A 22,461-nucleotide genomic window follows, 5' to 3' on the forward strand; every position below is an offset into this window, starting at 1 on the left:
CTCCCTAGCTCTCACCAGTCTAGAATCATCCTTCCTTTGGGCACTGTGCCTCCAGCCTCCTTGATTGCGCTGTGATCATCCTCAGTGACCCCGCCAGGGCCTGAGGAGAAACCCCAGGTTGTTTCACCCATGCAGACAGGTCATTCCCACCTCCCACCTCCCTGTAAGCCCTAAAAGCTCTAATGCCTCTGGCCAGGCCTGAAAAACACCAGCACTAGTCAAAATCTTTCCTGGCGCTACTTATTCCTACAAAGCAATGCCTAAGTGAGCTAGAGATGAGGCTATGGGGTAGGGCAGCACGGGTGGAGAAAATGAAGACATACCATTATCTCTTCGAGGAAATTACATCTGAATTGTCAGCTCAGTCTGGAATTCCTTCCCACTGTTACAAGTGAGCATGAACACACGCATGCGAGTGTGGGCTTGCCCACTCTCTCTCTCACACACACACACACACACACACACACACACACACACCCCTTATCTTCTGCCCTGGTGGATCTGTTAGGTGGTATAGCCCTAACTGGGTCATCTCTCTGGAACCTGGGATTGCTATGCAAGGCTTGCGTAGCCCCTGGTGTGCCCCTTCACAATCAGCCCCCTGCTGAGCCCACCCAGCAGGAAGTAAACTTTCACATTCCAGTTAAGTGGTGTCTGGCTGCTCTGAATCACCCTCCTGGATCTGTTTGAAGCCAAGTTCTTAATCAAAGCTATCAGGCTCTCCTTGGCCCCCTCTGCTGAAAGGTTGCCATTAAAGAGGAAAGAAAAGCCTTCGGTTTTGAGGCGAGGTCTCCCGCTTTTATCTGGAGCTCTGAGGGAAACGGAGGGGCTTGGTTTCACCCCAAGCCTGGTGTTCAAATTACAATTCTGCTGTTAGCAGAGTCAGACAAGATGTGGAGCATCTCTGACGTCAGCAAGTGCTTACAGGGCGAAGGGAGACACGCATTTAGTGAACACATCTTCCACTGCGAGGCTCCACCCGTGTGTTAGTTGCTGGTCATTTCCAGTCACAACCTGGGTTCTGTACCCTCTGAACTGTGGTCTAATCACCCCAGAGGAAGTCCCTTGCCTGGACCTCCGTAGATCTTTCTGTAGAACTTTCTAAAATTAACAGGTCTTCTAAGGCATCTGTGTCCACAATGATGCTAGTAGCATCAGAGCAGAGACATTGCCTGGCAACAAAGCCTCTCCCGTGTTCCTTCATTGTAACCTTGACCCAGAGCAGCCCTGCCCTCCAGGCCTACTGCAGCCCTGCAATCTTGTTAAGGGAATCTACATTTGAGGGATTTGTTTGTTTGTTTGTGTGTTTGAGAAAGCAAAAGAAATATTGAGCTAAAGTCTCCATCCAGCTACATGGGTAGCTGGATAAATAATTACTAAATAAATAAATAAGGGAAAATAAACAAAGAAAACCTCCAATGAGCTTGAATTGCTGCCGTGCTGAGAGGTAACTGGCAGATTCAATTTAATTATAAGATACAGAATTGTAATGGAGTGTGCAGGGCTCTGGGAGGTTTTCCCCAATGCATGGGCAGCAGGGAGCCCTGACTGTTCCTGGACACATTCTAACCTGCCCCTGACTGCCTTCCTTGCCCCGGTGGGCATGGAGTGGGAGGCAGCGCAACTGCCTGAGCCCTGGAGGCCCAGTCTCTCTAAGCCCTGAACCTAGTCCACACCTGGCTAGCCTCCGCTCCCAAGGTGGCTCAGATGAGAATGCCCTGGAGGATGGTCCAGGCCAGCAGGAGGAGGAGGGGAGAAACTCTATGTCTCACACCTGCCCCTTCTCCCCAACAGAGGTAGGCAGTGTGAATGGACAAGGCCCACCCTGCAAGGCCAGGCATGGCCACCAGATTGTGAAGGCAGCAGCTCTTACTGGGCGGTGACTGGGGACAAGAGCATGACATTATCACCCTTCTGTAGCATATGACCCATGACCTGCTATCCTGCAGGAACCTAGTCTGCCCTTCTGTCATAAGGTCTCTGAAAGCCTATGCTCTATAGCTGTTAGGACAGTTTTTCTTCTCCCTTTCCACCTTCCCTCTCTCTGTCCCCATCATGTTTGGTAGGAAGGACATGGGGGCATGGGGGGTAGTGCGAACTAATCTGAGTATGTTTGCCTGACTACAGTGATATCCAGTGATACATTCTCAGGGCACCTTCTCAGTCCTCCACGGTCAAATTTCATTTGAACCATAAATGTGTAATCAAGGGGTTTCTAAGTACATCACCAAGTCACAACCATGCCTCTGCTGCTAGCCCACCCTGAACAGGAGCCTAGCTGCGGTCTTGCCTCCTGCACCCCTATTCACTGCCTGTACCCCCAGCAACTTTTCCTTCCCCAGGTCCTGAACCCCCACAAAGGCTGCTCTGTGCATCCCATCTCCAGGCAGTGATGCCTCCCCCCATCAGCCAGCACTCTGCTGGTCCCCTCTTCCCCAGGTGGGTCGGCTAGGCAATATTTGCATTCTCACGCTATGTCCCAGGAGAAGGGCCCGGACCTGTGCTCTAACCAAGCAAGCCTGTGTTTAATCATGGCTTCTCTAACCCGCAAATGCAAGTTCAGAAAACTTAATCAGCTTTCTGGAGCCCCACCTGTGCAGCGGAGCTAATGTTCATATCTTCACTAATCTGTGTGAAGTTACATTCACAAGCTAAGCTTATCTTCGAGCATCACTGGGGGACTCTGCCTTCCCAAAGATCTGGGCCTCGAGGGACCTGTAGGTGGTAGAATGGGACTCTTAGAGGTGAGGTGGAACTTCCCAGAGCCCAGAGCCCAGACTACCCTTATTCTTGTGTTGTTGTTTTTTTTTTTGTTTGTTTGTTTTTTTGTTTTTTTTGGTTTTTTTTTGAAAACTGTTGATCACATTAGAAAAAAAATTAAAAAAATACAGAAGATTTCCTCTTTCTGCCTGGCCTGCCAGCCATGATTGACAGGATACCCTGGGCTGAGATTCCCCAGGGGCAGGACACACAGCTGCCATGCATCTGTCCCCATTCAAACAATAATCACAGACATCCAACTTTCTCACAGAGAAGGATAAAAGCCTTCCAGGCATGTGTCCCTGGGCAGCACCTGTTCCTTACAGGTTAAATGGACTGACTGCTAACAAGCCAGGGGAGGAAGGGCTGGGATGGCTTTCAGGATCCTATTTCTCTATTGTGTGCCTCACAGAGCAGATAACTCACTGGAGTTTCCATCCTGAGTGAAACAAGCTGAGGAATCCTTATATCTGAGCTAAAACTGTTGCCCACAAAATTCTTCAACCAAAACTATTAAATGCCCCCTGCAGAAATCCTACCAGAGACCCAAAGAATGGAGATTATGTTTTGGTTTACTGACCTTAACGCTTACTGAATGTGTGACCATGAAGATGTTATTAATATTTAGCCTTTTGGTTCCTCACCCTCCTCTTCCATCAGATTAAATATCATATAGGGTTTCTGAAGACTGACACATTGCCCACAAAATAGCCTAAAAATTAATAAACTGGAGTCCTTTGGCGCCAGGCAACTTTGATGATGACGAAGGTGAACTTGGCTACCATGAAAATAGACAAGGCTCAGCTGCGTCCAGAACCCAAGGAGAAAGCCTAGTCCTCACTCCAGTATGTAGAGGGTCATGGTGGACTCTCCCAGCCCAGAGTTTTCACTGATAGCAAAGCACCTGAAGGCGGCGCCTTCAGAGCCAGATGGTAGCCCTGCTGGAATTTCAGGCAGTTCATCAGCTGACAGAAGGACCCCAGGCGGGGTTGGAGGGAATGTGCCAGAGAAGAAGGGCAACAAGAGCCACGCATGGCCACAGCAAGCAGCCATAGGGATGAAACTCAGACTCAACAGGGAGTTGTGTCTTGCAGAGAAGAGACTGGAATGCAACGCATCGTGCCCAGAGTGGAGTCAGCCAGACCACATGGTACCAAGTCTCTGTTCAGCTGCAGCAGGCTCTGCACAAACTGATTGACCCTCTAAAATGTCAGTTTCTGGGCTGGAGGTAGAGCTCAGCCATAGAGTATTGCCTGGATGTGCAAAGCCCTGGGTTCAATCCCAGTAGGGGTCGGGGATGGGGGATTCCCTTTATAAATAAACCAAACGCATGACGATGTCTATTTCTATGCTGTGAGAGAGTAAAACAAGACAAAAAGACACCAAGAAGGCTTAGCGGGTAAACACACTTACCACATGTGACGAGCTGAGTTTAATTTCTGCAATCCAGAGTGGAAGGAGAGAATTGACTCCTAGAAATTGTTTTCTAACCTCCATGTGCACAGTGCTGCATGCGCACACACACACACAATGATGATGCCCAATGAAGAAAAAGTACTTTTAAAACAATGTACGAAGTCCCACACCTACAGCTGTGCCATCATTGTTGGCTGGCTTTTCCCTCCCTGAGAGTCAGAGGCTTAGGCCAGCAGGACAAAGATTTGAGGAGTCAAAGGACTGGTGACCACATAGCCACCCAGATTTCCTATAGGCGCTTGGGATGTGGGGCCAATAGCAAAACAGACTATTCTAGATCCCACAGCGGGTGGCGAGGAGCTGTTAATAACACTGTCTGCCTCAGCCACACTGTGGATAGGGCTGAGCCAGCCAGCAATGGCACAGCTGAGGCAGGCTTAGGAGGATGGGAGGAAGCAAAGGCCACCCACTGTCAGTGACTGTTACCCTGGACAAAACCAATGCCAAGTTTTGATCAGCAGGTGTCCAGGGAAGCCTTGTTTCCTGCAGGAGCAAGTGAGGATGAACTGGGGGACACAGAAGGTCCTTGGAATTATCACCATTGAGTGTTGACTTCCTGAAAGACAGGAGCTCAACACAAGCTTTCTATGCAATCCATTATTTAAAAAAAAAAAAAAAAAAAAAACTCACTGTAAGAACACAGCTGTTCCAAGTTTCTCTTATAAGAATTTAATTGGTATGTAATAGCATAGTTAATTAAATACAAATCAATAGTTTAAAACAACTAATTGATACTTAATATGAATGGGGGAGAACTTGGTTCTAATATAATTAACTCATATTAAATTAGCTATGAAATAACAATTATGTCTTTACAACAATGTAAAGTTTATGGTTCTTTAATAAACTTAGATTAGCAAGCAATGAAACTCAAAAATTATGAAACAGGTATTATTGGCCTATTAAACATTTATGATGTGTCCTGGAGGGCTGGGTCCAGGCATCTAGTCAATACAAGCAAATCTTTCTGAACCTTCTCCTCGGGTCTCTTTATTACAGGAGTTGATCAGAAAACAGGGATCTTGCTGATTTATGGGCACCCTAATTGCATGCGATGTGAGTAATTATACTGAAAATAGCACCAGGTAGAAGTGGGGCTGGAAGCTGGAGTTCAGCAGAATGGAGGCAAAAACTTTCCAAACACAGGACCTGCGGTTCTGCAGATGGCAAGGCATCCAGGGACAGAATGGCTAGTGATGGCTACAGATGGCAGCCACCTGTGAGAGGCCACTGGGCACACACACCTGAAAGAGAGCCCCAGGGCCAATTGCAGCCTTTGGGACCTCTGGAAGAGGGCATCTCTTGCCATCTCTCCCAGATCTCATCTCTTGCTTCTTCCTCCGACAAGGACCACCACTCGAGTGGAAATGACATGATGTCACCTTGTGACACTGCCTTACTGAACATTTACCTGTCTTAGATGTTCATGTACCTTTCACAAGTGAGGGCTGCACATTCAGAATCCCCAAATCCAACATGGAAGATGCTCCAACATCTGAAAATTCATGTCCAAGAAGCTTAGGATGCCAGAGCTTTTCAGGCATGGGGGCTTCATATTAGAAATAGTCAAATGTGTAAAGAATGCACAAATATTCTCTAAACCGGAAATTCCAAAATCTGAAGCACTTCTGGCCCCACACATTTGGAGAAAGACTGTTCAACCCACATATGCATGTGTAAACCAATTGGATAAGTATTTTGCTGGGATAGGAAGCTTGACTTGTGTACGGTGGCCTCTGAATGTTTGTGGAGTGGATATTACCCCGTCAATTTTTGTTAATATGTTCTGGCTGGGGAGGGTAGGATTTTTCCCCACAAGACTTCCATCCTCTTAGCTAAATATGTCTGATTAAAAAGTTTACTTCTTCAGACTAAAACCCCTACTCAAATTATTACCTGGGTCCCTTTTATTGAGGAACTTGATGGCCACAGTGCACCATCATCGCCCTATAGCACAGTCAGCCCATTTTGTGATAACACTGAATCTGATACAGACATAACAGTCCTTTGAGCTTCCCAGCGAAGAAGACACTGTGGCCACCTCTGCCTCCTCCCTTGAGCTAAACATTCCTTTAGTTCCAAGGTCTCATCCTGAAGAATCTTCTCAGACTCACAGCTTCTCCTTGTTTCCAGGACTCCTAGGCCCTAAGTCTCCCCTGTAACCGCATCCAACTTTCTCTCTCCAACTTTTCTAATTCATCTGACTTGTGGCTACCACACTGACCTGAGAGTTCAACACAGGATTGATTTAGTGAGGGCCTTCCCTTCGCATGTTTCCATTTTCTTGTCTGTTAGGAAAGAGGAGGGTCCTTGACCTCCAACCCTGACTAATGTTTGGGACTTTATTCTCACCTCTTTTTATCGTATATTGGCTTTTTGGATTTTCACATAAATCATGCAAAAGAGATATTAGAAGAGGTAATTTATAGATGGAAAGGGGGAAGAGACGCTTAGGGAGCCTGTGGGACCATTCGCTGCTGAGTGCTGCTCGCCGTATCTGCCAGCTCTGTTCATTCGGAAGCATCAGGACCTCCCAGCAACTCCAACCAGGTCCAGCTGGCGTTTCCTCCATATGGTCCGAGGCACCATCTGGGGAATTCAGGCTATTTTCAGCCATTCTGCTGCTCTCTGTGTTGGGATGGCAAAGATCTGGAGGCTCTGTGCGTCCCCCTCTTTGTGTCCTTCTACCTGTTTCCAGATCTCTGCTGTGTTCTCAGAGCAAGAAGGGGCAGCAGATGGAAAACCATCGTCTCTCACCTGGAGCATAGCAGGACTCTCTTGGCTGCTCTCACCGTTCTCTGGGCTTCTCTCTTCCGCATATCATCTACACTGGGTTAAAGTCTTCTTTAGTCAGGGTATTCCATTCCCAGCTTAGCCATTCTCAGGGCTCTCTGCACCCTGCAGGAAAAGGTACAGACTCCAGGGAGGCTCCTCAGCTGCCTCCCCGATCTGGCCTCAGCCTGTTCATCCTCCCTCATCTCCCCTCAGCTGTCCACCGGCAATACTCTAGTTTCTGTTTGGTAACTTGTAGAAGCATTCTGGAGTCAAATAGTTTCAGGAGGTAAAGTGCTAATCTCTTGTTTTCAATGTTTTACTAAGGATACATTAATTCTACACGATAATAGGTTTTATTTTGATGTTTTCATACACATGTATAATGTACCTCGATTGTATTCTAATTGCCCTCTTTTGAACCCTCCTTCCATACCTCTGGTCACCTTCCTCTTCCCAAATAACTTCCCTTTTGTTTCCTTGTCTTTTTTGTAAATATAGAGTCTGCCCAGAAGAGAAGGCACATGATAGTTGTCTTCTTGAGCCTGGCTTATTTCACTTGATGTAATGATCACCAGCTCGACTGATTTTCCCACAAGTGACATGAGTTCACTCTTTTTTATGGCTGAATAAAATCCAATTGTGTGTGTAACACATTTTCTTCATCCAGTCGTCTGTTGATGGCCATCTCAGAGATGATGTTATAACTTGTCTATTGGGTGTGCAGATGTCTCTGTGGTCTGCTGACTTAGACTCCTTCAGGTATAGTCCTAGGAATAATACAGCTGCAAAATCTGGCGTTTCTCCTCTTAGACATCTTAGGAGCCTCCATCCTAATTTCCCTAATGACTGCCCTATCTTGTATCCCTATCAACAGTGTCTAGGTGTTAGAAAAGGCTAGTCTTCAGCAACTGAGTGAGATAGTGACCGTGGCAACATGGCCAGAAACTAACTTAGCCACAGATGGGAACTTTTGTTATTATCCCATCCAGCCGCCATGAGGAAGTAGGCTGGGAACAGAATAGAAGTCCCCCTACAAACAGCCATCCACTCACATTCGGACAACAACTCCTTCCTGCTTATTGCTCCCATTCTAACTCCCATTACTTGAGGGCTCATTGGTCCCTAGATGGGGAACAACAAGCAGAAAGAACAATTCTCACAGCATTCCAGACGGTCCGTGAATGCTGCTAGGCACACGGGCACGCAGCAGCCTTCTCTCCCTGCTGCCTCTTCCCCATTCTGTTTTGTGCCCATCAACGCTACACTCCAATGGCATCACCTCTGATCAATGTTGTCCCATCGTCTGGAGCCCAGTGAATGGTCATGTGAGACTCTTCTCTAAGTGTAACTCTGTGACCAAGTGAAGGAGGTGAAGAGAATCACAGACACTGGAAATAACCGAGTCACACTGAAAAGCCAGCCCCTCCCCTTCCTGTCTGCAGGAGTTAGCTAGCACTGCTATAACAAAGTATCACACAGTGGGAGACCAACACTGAAAAATGCTTTCACAGTTCCAAAGGCTAGGACCGCAAGATCAAGATGCCAGTAGGTTTTGGTCCTTCTGAAATCAAAGCTATAGGGAAGGACTTGTTAAAAATCTTTCTCCCTCTGTCTTAGAAATTACCATCTTCATGTTCGTGTGTTATTCTCTCTTCCTTCTTCCATCCCTCCCTCCCCCTCATATGTTTCCTTCAAGTTCCCCTTTTATAAGGACACCAGTGATATTGTACTAGGGCCAATCCTAATGACCTTGTTTTAACCTGACCACCTCTGCAAAGTCCCAGTCCACATAGGGATGAGAGTTTTGGTGATGAGGGGAATGCGTGAGATATGAATAGGAGAGGGTGTACCCAATTCATCGCTAGTATTCTTTGGACTGTTTTGACTTGCAGTATTTACAGGCATGGCATCCCTAAGAACTAGCCTTGAAACCAGCCCTTAGTTCTAGGATGAGAACCAACAGCAGCTAGGTCTTTGGCCCTGAAGCATCATTTTTAGTTCTCTAAGCCTTGGTTTCTAAATTCAAAATGAAGGAAATAATTTGCACCTTGCTTACTCTGCCAAGCTACTGTGAGCATCTAATGAGACAGTAAATATGCCAGCATTGTGAAAAAAATAAGTGTGCCCTGAATGGGATACAGCATTGCCGGGTCATGATGAGTAGAAGCAGTGAGAATAAAGGATTAGGAGCCTAGAAAGAGTCCCAGCCCCAGCCTGCGAGCTGAAGAAACCTGCTCCACTTATAAAGTCATTCTTTTTATTCCTCCCTGGAGAAAACCCCACAGTGTTCCCTACTTGTGGAACAGTTCCCTATTTGGATGAATTACAAGTTTCATTCACTCCGCAAGCATCCCAACCTAACCTAAATGCATCCTGCTACATCTAAGCACTCCACGAGCATCCCAACCCAAATGCATCCTGCTACAGCCAAGCTCATTCTGGATTGAGTTCCAGGGAACTGCTTACCCTGTCCCTGACATTTCTGAATCCACCCTTCCTTTAAGTCAGCCATCCTCTGGCCCAGCACTTGCCATGTGCTAGACACTGAACCTGGTAGGAGGGGCTCAGGGCTGGAAAAGGACACTCTGGCTCTTCTGTTGCTTGCAGTCCATAGCTCAAAACTTCCCAGGGTGCCAAACGTCCCTTCTCCTTAAGAAACACCCCTGTTCTGATACCTGTTTTTGTGCACATAGCACTGATTGAGCCTTTGCCCTCCTCAGACAGTGCCCTTACAAGCCAACTACAAATGGCCTTAAGCTTTGCTATGAACGGTCTTTCCAAGCCAAGACTCCCCTCATTTATTTTCCATGAGGCCTTTGGGGACTCTGGGTGGTTCTGACACTGATGAAGCCAAAGAGAGCAGCCTACTTGAAGCAGACCCCATATCCCCGATATCTTGAGGTTCAAAACTAACATCTGTGATTTCACTCTCCTGTCCGTCTCAGAGACAAGAAAGGGGACAGGCTGGTGCTGGACGACCTCACAAAGAAAGATCACGTTCTCTCTGTAGTATTGTATCATAGTCTCCCCTAGTAGCCTCATGGTTTTTTTTGGTTTTGGTTTTATTTAACTTGAATGTTTCCCCAAGCCCACATGACTACTTTCTGCTTCCTCCTTGGTCTACGTATGATCAAGTATGTCTGACAATGCTCTTCGTCCCCAGAGGGGCACTCACATTCCCCTGCCTCATCCACTTCTGTCCCTGCTGTGGGCTTCCATGTGTGGATTTGGTGAGTTCTATTTTGGCTCCACAAGTCTCTCCGAAGAGCATCCCAGATTTTGTGTGTGACAAGCTAGCTACTCCTCACTTCACCGGTCCTCCAGCTCACTTGTTCTCAGAGGGATCCCCATGGCTTCCCCCCACTTCTCAGCAAAGACTCCGCCAGAGAGCCCTCTCAGTAAATTTCTGCAGTGTGCTTATTAGCGCCTTGTAATGTAGCCGCCTAAATAATTAAGACTAACCCACACGTGTCAAATTAAATGAGCCAAATACATTGAGAAATTACCTCGCCCTCAATTTCTTTTATTAATCAGAGCTTTTTTAAAAAAAAAATATTTCCCTGCTCATTTACAAAAATCAAGTATAGTCAGAGAGATTCTTGCTTATAATAACTGTGAGTGTTCAGCCACCCCTCCACCGCTCACTTGGGAGGGATCCTAGTACGGGACACATAAAATAAGTTAGTTTGCGTAGAGAGAGACACTGTGGACAACAAGATAAGACAGGTTGTTCATACTCCAATCTTTATAACTTCCCCTTATCTTCACCTGTGAGTATGGGAAACTGCTCAGAAGGGAGAGGAAACATCAGCCACATCCTTTCAGCTTCTTCTGTCCTCCTCCCTCAGTGAACCCATAGAGTCCCTGCTAGGCTCAATCTAGTAGCCCACGCTCCCTCCTCCAGTAGAAGCCACCACTGATGTGCTTTGGGTGGGTGTAAGCCAATGATAAATATAATAGGAACCATCAACCATCATGTCCTTCTGTGCCTGTCATCCTAACAGTCAGGCTAAGTTTTCCTATTGGCAGCACCTGAACTCTAGATGCAAGCTCAGGCAAAAAGCTTTTGTTAGCTGGAGCTAGGAGCCTCCTCACAGCGTGTACTTCCGCTGGCCCCTCTGCATGCTGCATTCCTGCCTTTTGGAGGTGACTATTAGAAGGAATCCACAAATATAGTAAGTAAACATCAAAGTGGCTTTGATCCACGTGGCCCTCAACAGAACAGGAGCCACTGAAGAAAGAGCCAAGGCCTTGGATGGGAAAATTTAACATGTCAGTTTGGGTGCCGGAGATGTGAAGCTGTTTGAAATGAGGGTAGTTTGGCTGTGCCTTCAGATGCAGGGGGAAGGCAGGGAAGGCACCTTCAGAAACAGCACCCCTGGATCTGTCTCTCTGCTCTTCACTGATACTCAATAACTCTCTTTAAAGGATCAGGAGATCAAAGCTGGTGACCTCCCTGGGCTGTGGTGTCCCACCACCACCTGCCAAGCTTTGTTTTTCCCTAGCACATGAGCCCCTAAGCTTGACTTGTCTGTTCTCTGGGGTCCTACACCCCTTTTCATACTATTATCTTCAGAGGCTGGACCTGAGCACCAGCAGAGAGATGCAGAGCATCCTGAGCAGAGGAAGGAGGAGGACTCACCCCACACTTCCTAGTCTCTGACAAAGACACGTACAAGTGGAAGGCCAAGGAAACACCCAGGCCACAGACAAGTGTGGCACCGCTCAGCAGGAGCCTCCTTCTCTGAGATCGTGGGTGGAAGCAGCCGTGTAACAGGAATCCTGACAAGATTCTGTGGGGTGTGGTTGCAGTCACGTGCTCTCTAGGACAATATCAGGTGCCCATTTGCCCAGTTTAAGGGCAGCTGTCACATTTGTTGGGTTTCCAAACAAACAGGTGGAAATGAGAAGACGAAAGCATCAAAGGCAGTCCCACAACACTGTTGAGCCCCCACCTGTGTCGTGTGAACGGCAATGGCTTGTCCACATAGGGCAAAGCATTGCCATAGAGTCAAAAATTAAAGTGGATGTGAAATTGTTTCAGAATTATTAAAGCACCCAAGACAAGTCAGGACTAAAAGCCAAATACCAGAGTGTTTAGCTTGCCTTCTAGTGAAGCAGATGAACTCAAGTCCAACACTCGCACATAACAGAAGCTGGCTTATAAAATACTCTGCAAAAGACAGCATCCGGGATTTGCTACCCAAAGTTGCTCTTCTTGTTCTTCTGGGAATGTCAACCAGGCTATGGGTCCTCGTGTCTCTCAATACTGCTGCTCCCTGTGCTCTAAGTCTATACTTCCCAAGTTCTAGATGCTGCTGCTGAACCGTGCCTGTCCATAGGAATACACTAGAATCAGCAACTGCAGAAACCCACCCTTCCAGAAGACTGAACACACCCTGCCTATCCCTCATCTCTGTCTTCTCCACTTTCTCTTTTCATCTTGAGTCACCTACTGTGTCTGGTCATGCTGTCCCATTCTGGATACTACCAGGGGCTCCTGTTCAGCTAGTCTGAGCACAGTTTCAAAGTGACTTATTCATGGTCCCCAACCCTAGACTATAAAAAGCCCATATAACCCAGAGTAATAGTTATAAGAATGGATTCTATAGTCTAATTTCAAAATCCTGACTCCGGCACCTGCTTACTTCATGCATTTGTAAATGAAGACTGTAGAAAATGGAAAGCACAATGCTCTGTGCCTTACACGCTATTGTGGGCATCAAGCAAAAGCTACCGACTTTAAGTTATGCCCGGGATATAAGTGCTGTAGAAACATTTATTAAATAAGCAGTCCTGCAATTATCCACAGCCTCCTGCTAAGAAGTTTCCTCACACCTGACCCATTCCCAACTCAACTACCTATGTTTTCCTTCCAGAGCTTGGCCTCCAGAAGAGAGGATGCTGTCTGGTGCTGGGCTACATGGCCAAGGACAAGTTTCGGAGAATGAATGAAGGTCAGTGAGAACCTCTCTTCCCGTCATGGGTCAGACAATGAGGGAAGGGTGTGCCTACAACTGTGGTGCAGAGGAACCTGCACAAGGAACACACAACAGCTCAGGAGGGAGAGTGGGAGGCTCAGCTTGATCTTTGTGGTCCTGTTGACACAGAGATATTGTTCAACAATGCTGTTGCCAAAGCACTGGATGATAATGCATGCTTTTCTTTTGCTATCTTCTCTTCCCCATCTGTCCCTTACTTTTCTTTCTTTCACTTCCCTGCCTTTGCTCTTCTACCCTCTTACCCAGTCCAGCAAAATCTGCTTCCATTATCCTTCTGTTTCAAAGTTCTCTTTCCTTCTCTTGAATTGACAGCACCTTATAGGGCACTCAGAAGAATCATAAAGAATGAGGCAGCATTATACTCCCAGAGCATGCCCTTAGAGACTTTCCCAACTCCACAGACTGAATTCTGTCTCCCACCCAGGGGTGGTTCTGCCTTCCTCAAGCACGGGGTCTTTCCTGAGGATCACGTGTGTCCCAGAGAACTTGGGGGAATGTATTGACTTTGACATGGGGGCTGGTATGAGAGAATATCACTGTCACTTATGGGTCTTCTGTAATAAAGAGCCAATCCTCTCTATCCCCAGCCATCTGTCTCCATGCAACTAATAACCCTCTTCATCAGATGCCACAGACTGTTTGTCAGGGTTCAAAGGCAGCTAGACAATGGCTGGGGATACCATTTATTCATTAAAGTCAGACAAATGAAGCCTTGGCTTCTTCCCACCAGCCCAGCTTGCCATGAGCTGCTACCCCCCCCCCAATCAGGGCTCATAGCTCCTGTTGCTCCCTTCCCACTCCAAGCTAAAGGGAGGCAAAACACCCCTATGATCTGGCCGTGAGTTACATGGTACAGAGCCCAGTGCCTCCTCTCTACATTCAACAACTGCCTCTCCTTCCAAGTCGCCATCCGTGACACTCATGCCTCTGGATGTGGCCCGGACCAGAACCCTGGCTGGCTGTTTTCCTGTCACCAAAACCCATCAAGATGACAGTCTGCTAGGAGTTAGGTCCTAGTAAGTCCAGGAAGCTCGTATCTCTTACATTCACTGCCTGCCTGTTCAAAAAAACAGCAGCTTCCAGAAGCCACTTATCATCTGTAGGAGCCCCATGGCTGAGCACAGCCAGGGGTTTGGGCTGCATACTTGTGGCAAGGCCATCAGTCTTTTTCATTGACTTTTTTCTTTCTCATCACCCTCTCCGTTCTCAACACAGCCGCCCAGAAGAGAGTGGTAGGCAGTAACTTCTAATTTGTGGGAACTGACAGCGTGACTCTGTCCGTGGTGCTGAATAGACATGTTCTCTTGCTGAAGATGCTCATTACAGAAACAGGCTGGGTGGGCTCTTAGGGATTGGGAGAGAAAGCAAAAGGGAACTGGGCTGCGCTTCGATCTTGAAGCTCCAGGTGTCTGACCCAGCTTCTAAGTGGCCAAGACAATGAATCAAGGGGTGTTGAGCAATCTGAGCCAACTAACAAAATGGAGACGGCTAGGGGAGCCCCACAGTGTGGTAGAACAGCCATGTCCAGAGTATTAGCTCTGATTCTGGAAGAGTCCAAGCCACAATGGGAAGAGGAGCGAGATGTCTGCTTCCAGGTCAGACAGACTTGCTTCGCCAAGTGCCAGACAGCACATTTTCTCTCTTCTAAAGCTTGTGTGCTGTTTAAGGAAGCAAATGAGAGGCACACACTGCTTGGGTCTCTCAAACCTTAACCCATTTGCAGATAAGAAAGGTATCCACAAACACAGAGACTGTTTATGGTTTATAATTATCTCTAAGCAATACTCAAAATAATTATAACTCCTACATGTTAATAATTGAACAGGAATAGCAGCCATGACATCAATCAAGCAACAGACTTCTTGGCCCATGCCAGACAACACACCTCAGTATGATTTGAACAATTGGTAAAATAGAAAAAAAAATTCTCCAAGTGGCCAGAATTCAAGAGCTATTGGTATAATTATCTGCTTCTTCCATTAGAGATAAAGTAGGAATCTCTTTATTTCCATTTCAGAATAAATATAAAAGCTTTGCTTGTGTTGTATTAAAGCATATTTGTTTTGTTTAACAGCATCTAATAAGGTGTCTGTCACCCAGAGAGAAGCAATCCCCTATTTCAGTTGTTTCCCTGTTAATTTCATATCTCCTTGTATTTTATTTTTTTTCTCCACTACCACCCCCTCCTCCTCTCTATATTCCAAAAAATAGCAAACATTTGAAAAGAAGCAAAAGGAAAATAATGAATGAACAAGAGCTTTAGAGATCTGGGGCTTGTCGTATGTTAGAGTGAGTAATCGCAATTGGTGCTGTTAAACTATACAAAGCAATAAAAAGAAAATGCTATTCAAAAATCATTTAAGGAAGCATCTGATAGTCAATGAGAGAGTTGCTCTATTTGGGAGTGCTTAATAGCTTCTTGGAGAAAATCTGTAGCATTTGCAGGAATGGGGGTGGTTGGTAAATGTTGGGGGAAAGAGTTCTTTCCCATTTGGACTCAACAATCTGGGTATCCAACAGGGCTATAAGCAGAAATCAGCTAAGGGCAGACAAGGATTGAGGGATACAGACAGGCGGGGCCCAGGATGTTAGGGTTGTCTGATATCATTGTCTCCCGGTGATTAAGAACTCAGGACTTGAAAGGAGCTGTTGGAAAGAGGTTGTTTATTTCTTCATCAAACATTCATTGAAAACCATAAAAATGATACCAATTTTTCATAATAAGTGTCAGGCTCCATTGTAAGCACCGGAGCTGTTAAACTGAATAAGACATAGTCCCTGCCCACAAGGACCTCACAGGGAAATCACAAGGCATGTCTCACTAAAAACATCTCCATGAAAAGTACCTACTCACACCTCACCTAAGCCAGAGCCCCACCACCACCACCACCACCACCACCACCACCATATGCGCCACCTGGCCAACCAACCAGTCTGGTCTCTTTGCCGTGTGTATCACAGTTTGGGATGGCTCATCAACTTCTGGCTTGTGTACTGTGGGGCCCCAGCTGTGGAAGAAGGAAGGCCTCACCTCAATCTTTCCACATCCTTGGAACATAGCTCAATGACTCACACATAGGGGAGAGTTGCTTACGATAAATTTCTCAGGTAAATGTTTAATCAGAGGCTGTGAGTCACAATAGAAGAATATCGAAAGTCACCCGCAAGTATCAGCTGGGTCTTGAGAAGCAACAGCTTCTTATACAACGTGTCTCTAAGCTGGCCATGCTTTAATACCAGAACTTGGAAAGCAGTGGCAAGCAGATCTCTGTGGGTTCTTGACCAGTGTGGCCTACATAGCAGGTTCCAGGCCAGTCAGGGACATAGTGAGACCCTGACTGGGGTTGTCCTCCCATCTTCAGCAGCACCCTGAGTCTCATGCTCCCCTTAGTTACAGGTTTACAGGCCCCCTCAAAACCCAGGCAGAGTGGAAGGGAAGGTCAGAAAGATTGCCCTTGCCCATTGTGAAACAAAGGCAGAACATTATAGGGAGATCTAGATGGAGGGGCACAAGTCCCTTAGGAACCAGAGAGTTCTGTGAGGCCCATCTTGAGAAGAATAAACAAGGAAGAGTGTGATTAAAGGAGAGAGGGGGCTAGGAATCCTCGGCCCCCTTTCTGACTGGCCCCTGGTCCTGTACTGGAGTGGGCCTGCCCAGGTAAGTTTCCTACATAGAGGTGCCCTCTTGAGCTGCAGAGGGAGGTAGACAACAAACTCCCGAGACGTTCAGAATCCCAGTGTGTGACTGCTTCTCTCAGTTCAGTGAAGGTAAAATAGCAACGCCTCCCAACGCTGGAGCCACACTGTGATCAGTACAGCATCTCAGACTGATTGAAGACTCTGGCCTCCTAGAGCACCCAAGAAAGATGAAGCCAGATGCTTGGCCCCTGAGCCAGTTCATAGCTCCTGAGTACAGAACAACACAGATCTACTATCCCCTAATAGAGACATTAAAAAAGAGAGCTGTCCCATAGTTGGAGCAAGTATGTGAAGCCAACTGTAGGAGCTTATCCTGGTAATAGTAATACCCTGGACATCTAGAATTCGGCCCTCAAACACAAAGTAGAATAGTTTGGATAAGGTCACCTGTAAGGCTTTATATCAGTTTGCTTTTATATTCCTGTGATAAAACACTGAACAAAAATAGCATGGGAAGGAAAAGGTTTATTTGCCTGACAGTTGAGGGAAGCCAGGGCAGGAGCTCAGGGAAGGAACCCGGAGGCAGGAACATCAAAGAGGAGCGCTGCTTACTGCCTCATTCCTTGCAGCTTGCTCAGCCTGTTTTCCTATGTATAAGAAAACCCCAGGACCACCTGCCCAGGGTGGCACTGCCCACAGTGAGCTGGGCCCTCCCACATTAATGGTCATGAAAATGCCCCCACAGACTTGCCACACGTCAAGCTGGCAGAGCAATTCTTCATTTGAAGTTTCCCTTTCCCAGATGATTCTAGCACATGTCAAGCGGACAGAAACCAAACGACAAAGTCTCTAAATTGTGGTGATGAGAACTCTAAACTGCCTCTCAACTCACTGCCCACACCTTTCTCTCTTTCCCATGATATAATGTTGCATGCTCTGGTGACCAAGATGGATCTCTGGTCACCAAAGGAGTCTGTTTTAAGTTGAGTGGTTTTACTAATTGCCACAAAGCACTTCAGCGTTTCTCTTGCCTCTCCTTGTAGAGAAGACTGAGGTCCTGTTGACTTCAATGCCACCCGACCTGTAAACAAACTGTGCTTCTCTCAGTGCAAAGAGAAAACAGGAGTAGGCAGGCTGGGACTTCGGCCCAAAGCCCAGAACCTAGGAAGGGCAAGACCCACTTGTGGGGCAGCTCTTGCCACAAGACTCCTTGAGGCCAGTTTGGCTCATGCAGAGGACACACAATCATTTTCCTGAGAGCATTCCTGAGGTGCCTGCCATGGTCCCCAGGACATTGGCTAATACTGTCATTTTGTTAGTTGGAGCTTTGGGGCGCATATTTTTTTCTTATTTCATTTTTCTTGATGATGTGTTTTCCTCCACTGGGGCTACAAAGCTGGTTATTTGTATAACGTCCCTGTTTATTATTTATGGCAAGACCCAGGTTTCCAGGGCACTTTACGATTGTTATTTAATTCACTCAGCATCTTGGAACAAGAGACCAGCTATTTCCATTCTCCTGCCACAATCTGATGGAAGATTCTTGAGCTTTGTCCCAGGCTTATTCCTCCAGCCATCATTCCTACAGAAGACCTGTTCATCCAAGGCCAGAGGGTTTCCTTGTCTGCAGACCAGGCCAAATTACTTTGTAAATTTTTCCTTCCCTCACGTTCCTATCGAGATTTCACCATGTCCTGGGGATTTTACCTTCTGGCTATCTTCTGAATTTGCCCCTGCTTTCTCCATCCGCCCTCCCTTTCCTACACTCCCATTCTCTCTCTCCTTCCATCCCTCTCTCTCCCTCCTCATCTCTCTCCCTCTGCACATTGTGTTCAACCACCACCCTCAGTCCATTTCATCTCCACACAGAGCCAAAGCCTTGCTTCAAAATAAAAACTTGATACTGTGTTCTAGAAAATACTTCAGTGATTCTCCATTGCTTTTAAGACTATTTAAATCCATTCCATGTTTTGTAAGGTTCCACATAATCTAATTCCTGCCACATGACCCTTCATTTCCCCCTCAAGAGGCCATTCTCCCCTACACAGGACTTTTGTCCTTGATCCCTCTTCTTAGAACATACATCACACTCAACCCATCCATCTCTCTGCTCTTCGCATGCTAATTCCTGCATATCTTGCAAACCTTAACATCAATATTTTTCCTACTAAGTCCTCTGATCTGCTCTCCCTGGGCTAGGTCAACTTTATGTACTACACACTCCTGCAGACCACACCCCTGCCCTCTGTGTATGAATGCATGCTAATATTGCAGCTGTTTCCCTAACAGCTGCCTGCTCTCCCCATCAGTGAGCCCCATTAGGTCTGTCCTGTCTCAGGGGCCTCAAATGTTTGCACAGAATGGAAAATGGCAGGAAAGTAAAGACAGGGGCTGGTTTTGGCCACAGGGTACTGGGACTTGGTGGAAAGGAAACATGAGCCTGCACTTGGAAAAGAGGAGAATACCCCAGGAAAGGCAGGTGACTTGCCCAGCATGGCACAGCCAGCAGGAAAGTTGAGCCTAGGATGGGTCAGGGAGAAGTGCCTAAGCTAGTTGTTTGGGGAGCTCTTTGAAAGGGACAGGCTGCTAGAACCTCCAGGGAAAAGGAAGTAGGCTGTTGAGACAGTGACATGGGAGATCATGTAGAAGTCACACCCACCCTCACCCCTACAGCTCAGCACTGCGCCAGGCTCAGGGCCAGGCTGGACATGTGCTCTGTCCCCAGCAACTCTGCTGCCCACCAGGGAAAATCAGCCATTCTTCATGCCGGTTGCTTTGATACCTGTTCTAGTTTAAGAACTTCATTTAGCATTGCTACTCGGAAGCCTAGTGGTCAAACACTGTAGCTTAGGAGTCAGAAATCCAGATGCGATTCCAGCTCTCATCATAGTAGGCTTAGAAGCAAATCATAGAGGCATGAGGCAGAAGGGAGCCAAAGGTCAAGGTCAGCTCATTGATGGCCCCTTAAATTTTCTCCACTTGTTCACCTTTTGCTGAGAAAGAATTTATGTAACTCCAGAGATATATAAATGTTTACAGTTATATGACTCCAAGTATATAGGCTTGTACACCAAGCATTTACTGATGATAAATCATGAAGAAATTAATATTTCTTAATCTTTGATACACAACCTAATTTTACCACTTATTAAAAAACAAAGGCAAATTTGTACACTAATGAGATAGGTGTGCTCGTTTATTTTTACATAAATAATTAAATCTTGACTAAATATTTGCTGCTGCAGGGCGTGGAGCATTTTTTAAAGATTTTCAGATCAGTATTTTGATATTAAAATTTTCAATGCTAAGAATTCTGCTTTGCATAAACATATCATATGACATGGCAGAAGTACATTTTTTAAAAGATTTATTACATAGTGTTCTGTCTGCATGTACGCCTGAAGGCCAGAAGAGGGCACCAAATCTCATTACAGACGGTTGTGAGACACTATGTGGTTGCTCGGAATTGAACTCCGGACCTCTGGAAGAACAAGTAGTCAGTGCTCTTAACCCCTGAGCCATCTCTCCAGCCTCAGCAGAAGTACATTTGCTGCACTTAAACTGTCCTAATCCCAAACCAAAGTCCATTTCATGTTTTGTTTTTATGTAGAACTCAAACTACACATTTAAATGGGAATTTTTTAAATCAAACACTCAAATTCAGTACAACCCAAAGACATACTACTTTGATACTTACACACTAAGAAATGATGGTAGAAAAATATTGAAACCATTGTCTTCCATAATTAAATGGGCCAAGTTTCTATGAGAGCCAAACCTTTGCATGCACAGTAAAGATACCACAATACATATCACTCAGTGGCCTCGAAACCGAGCTAAGAAGCATCCAGAACACTGTGTGGTATGATGGTGTGTGCAGTACACAGTGCACACGCTGTGTGTTCGGAACCAAGGCCTTGCATATGAGTGATGCAACACAGGTGAGTGCTGCCAGACACAACTGGTCACTGCATGTTTGAGTTCAAGTTTCATTTTTTGGTCATTGGATGCTCAGAAACCTTCCATTAATGCCAAATTCTCTATCGCCTATACCAACCCCCCATGGGGGTCATGATCCACAGTTTATAAGCTGGGATGTAGTCCACACCATGTCTTGATGGTTCAGCATCCTTGCCCAGTTCCCCTGGGTGGAAAGACTTCATGAATACTGTGGATCTGGCCACTTAGGACTGACCACCATCCATCCAGCGGCTCTCTGTGCCTGGCACAGTGCCAACCCTGTGACATGTGGAAGTGGTTCCTTCTCCCAAGGCTGTCAAGCACAGGACACTCTGGCACAGTTTCAGAGCCACCTTCATCAAGTCTGAATAATCAGCTGTGGCCACAGAGGGGGAAACTCCATTCAGACTGTGAGCAAGGTGTACTGAGGGTGGCTTCTTGGAGAATTTGACACTTGGCTGCTTTTCTTCAAGAGCTCATTGCAACCAATGCTTGAATCCTCCTATGAGAGAGGAGAGAGAGAGACAGAGACAGAGATAGAGACAGAGAGACAGAGTGGCTTTGTCATGGATACTGTGTCTCCTCGGCCAGGTTCTTATACAGAGGTTCCAAATATTGTACTCCTTCCGCCCAAGGAGTCTTCATCCTAACACTCCAACTGCCCTAACAAGGGACCAAGTGACCTGAGGAGCAGTTACCATTGGCAAGACATTGGTCTCCTCTGTGCTGTGTCCTGAGGGGACCTCCTCTCCCCTCTCTGCTCCTGTACCCTCACTCATCTAGTCTCCAAGTTCCATCATTGAATTCACTGAGTGCTGAGACCCTCCCTCCAGGTTCCTCCCCCAGAGTCTGGAGAATGCAAAGAAGAGTGGAAATAAATGAGGTGCCTAATGACCTGCAGTGCCATAAAGATTTTAGAGCTGCGCAGAGGAATGAGTAGGTTTGGGGCTGAGATGAATTACCCAGGACTTTATAGAAGGGAAGTCAATAAAAAGCTGATGGCAGTAGTACCACCTTTGCAGAGTGGTCACCGCACAGCGCCAGGTCCGGCACTCTGGAAGCAGCAATGGGGCACTGTGTTTTCCGCTCTACTCCATCTGCTTCTTCCCTGTGCCTTTCTCGCTGAAATATATTTGTTTCTATGGAAACGGTGTTGTTACTGGTATGGGAGGAGTTTAATGACATTCAGAAGTACCAAATCAAGTCCATTTATATAATGGTTTGAAATACACATAATAGCCTATGGAATATAGGACACGGTGACAGTTTCGGTAACTGCATACTGGGTGTGGGATAAATAGAGCAATGTGACAGTCCCCCACCTCTGAGTCAAATGGACCAGGAATAACCACCATCCGTGTCAGTAAAGAGGGGCACGTCTCAACCTCTGTTCATGAAGGATCTTGAAACACAGCACGAGCCACTCTTTTCTCACTGAGGAAGAAGAGTACTAAGTCATGGTTCCTCTGCACCTGCCGAGGTGTGGCCCATAATCAGGTACTGTGGCTGCAGAAGTGAGGAAGTGGCTATGGGTGCTCTCAGACCCAAAAAGAGGCGAGCTTTCCATCCAATGTTCCTTAGTCTGCCACTCTGGCTAGCCTGCGGCTCTCGCTGCACTGATAGCCACACTTGGGTCTGTTCTGAAAGTTCATTTCTGTTTGATTTGGGGATTTATCAGGTGCTGACTGTGTACTCGGAGCTGTAGGAGACAAGGGGGAATATCTTTACTTTGCTTAGTTACCCCAGAGGCACATTCTATCTAAGAATTCAAATATGATCATTTATCTGCAGAAGAAGAGGGTACCAGAGTGACTTTAAAACACTGACATGGGGAACGGAGACCACAAAG

The 22,461-nt window shown here is 46.6% G+C and overlaps 1 protein-coding gene across 5 annotated transcripts in view; it reads left to right on the top strand.

Annotated features, from left to right (window-relative positions):
- Positions 1 to 22,461, top strand: part of Kirrel3 (kirre like nephrin family adhesion molecule 3) — a 555,253-nt gene that overhangs the window by 415,465 nt on the left and 117,327 nt on the right. For all 5 annotated transcript variants that reach the window (XM_057767795.1, XM_057767794.1, XM_057767796.1 and 2 more), the window contains exon 2: positions 12,891 to 12,968. In XM_057767795.1, coding sequence (XP_057623778.1) covers positions 12,891 to 12,968 — 78 coding nt within the window. The remainder of the gene's footprint in view (positions 1 to 12,890; positions 12,969 to 22,461) is intronic.

Source organism: Chionomys nivalis, chromosome 4 (genome assembly GCF_950005125.1).
Source record: "Chionomys nivalis chromosome 4, mChiNiv1.1, whole genome shotgun sequence".
Classification (NCBI taxonomy): domain Eukaryota; kingdom Metazoa; phylum Chordata; class Mammalia; order Rodentia; family Cricetidae; genus Chionomys; species Chionomys nivalis.